General features: G+C 44.8%; 1 protein-coding gene across 1 annotated transcript; it reads left to right on the forward strand.

The window, feature by feature from the left end:
- The first annotated feature begins 3,833 nt into the window (after positions 1 to 3,833).
- LOC137528432 (E3 ubiquitin/ISG15 ligase TRIM25-like) lies at positions 3,834 to 6,170 on the forward strand. The gene has a single exon (XM_068249718.1). It carries the CDS (start codon positions 3,834 to 3,836, stop codon positions 6,003 to 6,005), a length of 2,172 nt encoding a protein of 723 aa, XP_068105819.1. The 3' UTR covers positions 6,006 to 6,170.
- The last annotated feature ends 627 nt before the right edge of the window (positions 6,171 to 6,797 follow it).

The following is a 6,797-nucleotide window of genomic DNA, read 5'->3' on the forward strand; positions in this document are numbered from 1 at the left end:
GGAAGTACGTGCGAACCGAACTTTCGCAGTAGGTTTGCGAACCGGGTTTGTGTACCTAAAATCGGAGGTTCGGGCCATCTCTAGTGCAAAGTGCCACATGCCAAGTGCCGAGTGCCACTGCCAAGTGCCACGTCCGGCATGCTCCTGGCAGACGTTACACCTGCTGCTGCTGCATTGTCCTGCTCCTGCTTCCTGTGCTGCTCCCACCGCCAGGGTGCCACAGGCCACTACTGCTGTGCTGATACCACCTATATTTAACCAAAAACACAATTGCTGCATCATTTTTTGGAGGTGTCTGGGCTGGAAACTGCCATGTCTCAGTTGTGCGGTTGGACTTTGGACACAATGTGGCATGCACGACCGCTGTCTGGAACCTAGTCCTGATGTTAATGGACAGCCATTTTTTTTTGGGGGGGGGGGAGGGTTAAGTCCCCACATCATCAATTAGTGTTTTCCTTTAAAAAATAATGATGATACATGCCTCATTTACCCTAAAAAAAAAAAAAAAACATTTTTAAAGCAATTTAAAGGCTACTTCCAGTTTTTCTATCCAGATATCTGAATCCACCCGGATACCCCGGATAGTGAGGTCGGATATCCGATTTGGATTTGGATCAGAAAATGATGAACTCGAATATCCGACCCGGATCGGATATATGGGTATCCGAATCCGGATCCAATCCGGATTTTGAAAAGGGGTATCCGAGCAGCACTAAATGAAATACATAATAATAATATGGTAGGACATTAGACTATGACTATGGTAGGAGTAGATTGTGAGCTCCTCTGAGGACAGTCAGTGACATGACTATGTACTCTGTACAGTGCTGCAGAAGATGTCAGTGCTATATAAATACATAATAATAATATGGTAGGACATTAGACTATGGCTATGGTAGGATTAGAGTGTGAGCTCCTCTGAGGACAGTCAGTGACATGACTATGTACTCTGTACAGTGCTGCAGGAGATGTCAGTGCTATATAAATACATAATAATAATATGGTAGGACATTAGACTATGACTATGGTAGGATTAGACTGTGAGCCCCTCTGAGGACAGTCAGTGACATGACTATGTACTCTGTAATGTGCTGCAGAAGATGTCAGTGCTATAGAAATACATAATAATAATATGGTAGGACATTAGACTATGACTATGGTAGGATTAGACTGTGAGCCCCTCTGAGGACAGTCAGTGACATGACTATGTACTCTGTAATGTGCTGCAGAAGATGTCAGTGCTATATAAATACATAATAATAATATGGTAGGACATTAGACTATGACTATGGTAGGATTAGAGTGTGAGCTCCTCTGAGGACAGTCAGTGACAAGACTATGTACTCTGTAATGTGCTGCAGAAGATGTCAGTGCTATATAAATACATAATAATAATATGGTAGGACATTAGACTATGACTATGGTAGGATTAGAGTGTGAGCTCCTCTGAGGACAGTCAGTGACATGACTATGTACTCTGTAATGTGCTGCAGAAGATGTCAGTGCTATAAATACATAATAATAATATGGTAGGACATTAGACTATGACTATGGTAGGATTAGACTGTGAGCCCCTCTGAGGACATTCAGTGACATGACTATGTACTCTGTAATGTGCTGCAGAAGATGTCAGTGCTATATAAATACATAATAATAATATGGTAGGACATTAGACTATGACTATGGTAGGATTAGAGTGTGAGCTCCTCTGAGGACAGTCAGTGACAAGACTATGTACTCTGTAATGTGCTGCAGAAGATGTCAGTGCTATATAAATACATAATAATAATATGGTAGGACATTAGACTATGACTATGGTAGGATTAGAGTGTGAGCTCCTCTGAGGACAGTCAGTGACATGACTATGTACTCTGTACAGTGCTGCAGGAGATGTCAGTGCTATATAAATACATAATAATAATATGGTAGGACATTAGACTATGACTATGGTAGGATTAGAGTGTGAGCTCCTCTGAGGACAGTCAGTGACATGACTATGTACTCTGTAATGTGCTGCAGAAGATGTCAGTGCTATATAAATACATACTAATAATATGGTAGGACATTAGACTATGACTATGGTAGGATTAGAGTGTGAGCTCCTCTGAGGACAGTCAGTGACATGACTATGTACTCTGTAATGTGCTGCAGAAGATGTCAGTGCTATATAAATACATATTAATAATATGGTAGGGCATTACACTATGACTATGGTAGGATTACATTGTGAGCTCCTCTGAGGACAGTCAGTGACATGACTATGTACTCTTTAATGTGCTACAGGAGATGTCAGTGCTATATAAATACATAATAATAATATGGTAGGACATAAGACTATGACTATGGTAGGATTAGAGTGTGAGCTCCTCTGTGGATAGTCAGTGACATGACTATGTACTCTGTAATGTGCTGCAGAAGATGTTAGTGCTATATAAATACATAATAATAATATGGTAGGACATTAGACTATGACTATGGTAGGATTAGAGTGTGAGCTCCTCTGAGGACAGTCAGTGACATGACTATGTACTCTGTAATGTGCTGCAGAAGATGTCAGTGCTATATAAATACATAATAATAATATGGTAGGACATTAGACTATGACTATGGTAGGATTAGACTGTGAGCCCCTCTGAGGACAGTCAGTGACATGACTATGTACTCTGTAATGTGCTGCAGAAGATGTCAGTGCTATATAAATACATAATAATAATATGGTAGGACATTAGACTATGACTATGGTAGGATTAGAGTGTGAGCTCCTCTGAGGACAGTGAGTGACATGACTATGTACTCTGTACAGTGCTGCAGGAGATGTCAGTGCTATATAAATACATAATAATAATATGGTAGGACATTAGACTAGGACTATGGTAGGATTAGAGTGTGAGCTCCTCTGAGGACAGTCAGTGACATGACTATGTACTCTGTAATGTGCTGCAGAAGATGTCAGTGCTATATAAATACATAATAATAATATGGTAGGACATTAGACTATGACTATGGTAGGATTAGACTGTGAGCCCCTCTGAGGACAGTCAGTGACATGACTATGTACTCTGTAACGTGCTGCAGAAGATGTCAGTGCTATATAAATACATAATAATAATATGGTAGGACATTAGACTATGACTATGGTAGGATTAGAGTGTGAGCTCCTCTGAGGACAGTCAGTGACATGACTATGTACTCTGTACAGTGCTGCAGAAGATGTCAGTGCTATATAAATACATAATAATAATATGGTAAGACATTAGATTATGACTATGGTAGGATTAGAGTGTGAGCTCCTCTGAGGACAGTCAGTGACATGACTATGTACTCTGTAATGTGCTGCAGAAGATGTCAGTGCTATATAAATACATAATAATAATATGGTAAGACATTAGATTATGACTATGGTAGGATTAGAGTGTGAGCTCCTCTGAGGACAGTCAGTGACATGACTATGTACTCTGTAATGTGCTGCAGAAGATGTCAGTGCTATATAAATACACAATAATATTATGGTAGGACATTAGACTATGACTGGGAGATGCTGGATGGCTCCATTGGACTTAGGATGGGGGGATGAGTAATGTGGGGTTGGGTGGTGCAAAGTACAATCCTAGCCCTAATTGTCATTACTCTTCAACACCCTCCATCTGGTGCTTATAGTCCCTGACACTGCTTGTCTGCTATATAATGCTGTACAGTATAATCTATGTGTGTCTAAGTGTTACATACAGTGACAAAGTTAATAACTGACAAATGTGTGAGAAGCTGCACCTTGGTTGTCACGTAACAGAGAAATACCTAACCTAACCTTTGCTCATCAGGTTCCAGGTGTGACAATGGCGTCTGCTGGTGTGACTGCTGAGCTCCGCTGCTGCATCTGTATGGAGATCTATAGAGATCCTGTGACCTTGCCGTGTGGCCACAGCTTCTGCCGGGGCTGCATCACACGAACCTGGGACCTCCGAGATGATCTAACGGAACATAAATGTCCTGAATGTCAGCGGAATTACAGCAAGAGGCCTGAGCTGGGGAGGAACACAAGGCTACATAATATCTGTCAGGCTTTTCATGCTACAGAGACAGATCAGGAGCAGACCGGGGTCTTCTGTAATTACTGTGACTTTCCGGTTCCTGCTACTAAATCCTGTCTGCAGTGTGAGACCTCCTTGTGTGATCATCACCTGAGGAAACATGACAGGTCAGGGGGACACACTTTACTGCCTCCCACCACTGACCTGGGGAAGAGGAAATGCTCCGTCCACAAGAAGGTCCTGGAGTATTACTGCACTGAGGATGCCTCATGTGTCTGTGTGTCCTGCAGACTGGATGGAGAACATCTGGGACACCAGGTGGAGACACTACAGGAGGCCTCTGAGAAGAAGAAGGAGAAGCTGAGGAATGATGTGCAGACACTGATGGCAGAGACAGAGGAGGCTGAGAAAAGAGTCCAGAGTCTGGAGGAACGCAGGAGAAAAGCACAAGAAAAAGCAGCTGGTGAGACAGAGAGAGTCACTGCCCTGTTTAGAGACCTCAGGAAACGGTTGGAGGAGCTGGAGAAAAGAGTCCTGAGTGACATCATGAGGCAGGCAGAGATGATGTCACAATCCTATGATGACATCATCAGACAGCTGGAGATAAAGAAGGCGGAGCTGTCCAGGAAGATGCGTCACATTGAGGAGCTGTGTCACATGACTGATCCACTGACTGTCTTACAGGAATCACACACAGGTGACTTGTGTGACACGGAGGACAGACATGATAAGCAGCTCCATGATGGAGGGGATCTGGATGTGGCCGGCATCTCACACACATTACACACAGGACTTGCTGATATCATGTCTGGGGTAATTGTGCAGAAACATACAGACACACAGGCCACGCCCCCACTATCCAAGCCGTGCCCCCACCCCTCCCCCACCGCACAACACACACAGGCCTATCCACATTCCAGTACAGAGGACAAAGCTGCCATCACTGCTAAACTATCCAGGCCACGCCCTCCCCCCTCCCCCACCGCACAACACACACAGGCCTATCCACATTCCAATACAGATGACAAAGCTCCCATCACTGCTAAACAATCCAGGCCACGCCCCCAGCCCACCCCCACCGCACAACACACACAGGCCTATCCACATTCCAGTACAGAGGACAAAGATCCCATCACTGCTAAACAATCCAGGCCACGCCCCCAGCCCACCCCCACCACACAACACACACAGGCCTATCCACATTTCAGTACAGAGGACAAAGATCCCATCACTGCTAAACAATCCAGGCCACGCCCCCAGCCCACCCCCACCACAAAACACACACAGGCCTATCCACATTCCAGTACAGAGGACAAAGCTCCCATCACTGCTGAACTATCCAGGCCACGCCCCCAACCCTCCCCCACCGCACAACACACACAGCGCCAGGCTGGGGGGACACATATTGGGGCTGCACAGCAAACATCAGGGCTGCCAGTGTATGCAGACATATTACTGGATGTAAACACAGCTAGTAATGATCTACAGATATCAGATGACAGGAAAACTGCATCCTGGTCACACAGGTTTCCATGGGAGAACCTCCCAGACACACCAGAGAGATTTCAGTGTCCTCAGGTGTTGAGCAGCCGGAGTTTCTCCTCAGGGCGACATTACTGGGAAGTGGATGTTGGGGGATCAGAGAGCTGGGCAGTCGGGATGTGTTACCCCAGTATAGACAGGGGAGAAATGCAGTCAGTGATTGGATGTAATAACAAGTCCTGGAGTTTGGACAGGTGGTATAATCAGTGCTCAGTGACACATGACAGGGAAGTGATCCTGTTACCTGATGGGATCCCCAGTGATAGAGTCAGGATATATCTGGATTATGAGGCCGGGCAGATCTCCTTTTATGCCCTGTGTGACCCCATCAGACACCTCCACACCTTCACTGCCACCTTCACTGAGCCCCTCCATGCTGGGTTATGGGTATATAGAGGTTGTATAAAGATATCTGGGGGGAGTCAGGGGGTGTGAGAGCTCCGCCCACTGGTGACATCACAGGGAGAGGACTGTGATTGGCTGATTGTCCTGCCAGTAATTACTAGCTGTCTGTGATTTCCAGGGGCAATTCCTGGTTTCTGTCCTGAATCATTATATCCTGAAATCCTCATTTATTGTCACCTTATATGTAAATACAATTTTGCCACCATTGTCACCAGGAGTGATCTGGGTATTCTGTCACCTTAATTTTATTTGAATAAGCCTCTAATTGTCAAAAATTCTGACTATTTCTATTCATTCTATTGGTGAGCAGCTTGTAAATGGAAAAAATGGACTTAAACAAATTATTCTTTCTTTCTTTTTATATTCTGTAATTCTGAAAAGAAGAAGTCAGTAAATAAACAGTAAGCATAATTCATGTATGTGTTATATTTGTGGAGTCCAACTAGGGAAAGGTGGGGGTGGCTGGGGTATTTTACACTCCATTAGGTTTGCATGGCCTTATTTATCGTCTGTAGTTCTGCAATGAGATAACACAGCACTGCAGACTGACTCACACAGGAGGGACACACCCCTCCCCTAGCAGTGCTGGGCTCCGGCCTCCTGTATTCAGAGTCATACACAGTGCCGTGTGGCCTGCAGGCTGTGCTGGGCTTTATTATTAGGAAACCCAGCCTGCTCTGCACACCGAGGCCAGATTTATGGAAACAGCAATTCTCAGCAGTGATTGGTGGTGTAGCAGGGAGGGGCAGGCTGGGATTCCTGTCAGTCTACACATAAGGGGCGTGTCACACCATGGCCCCGCCCTGCACAGTTACTGCATCG

This window comes from Hyperolius riggenbachi, chromosome 8 (assembly GCF_040937935.1).
Source record: "Hyperolius riggenbachi isolate aHypRig1 chromosome 8, aHypRig1.pri, whole genome shotgun sequence".
NCBI lineage: Eukaryota > Metazoa > Chordata > Amphibia > Anura > Hyperoliidae > Hyperolius > Hyperolius riggenbachi.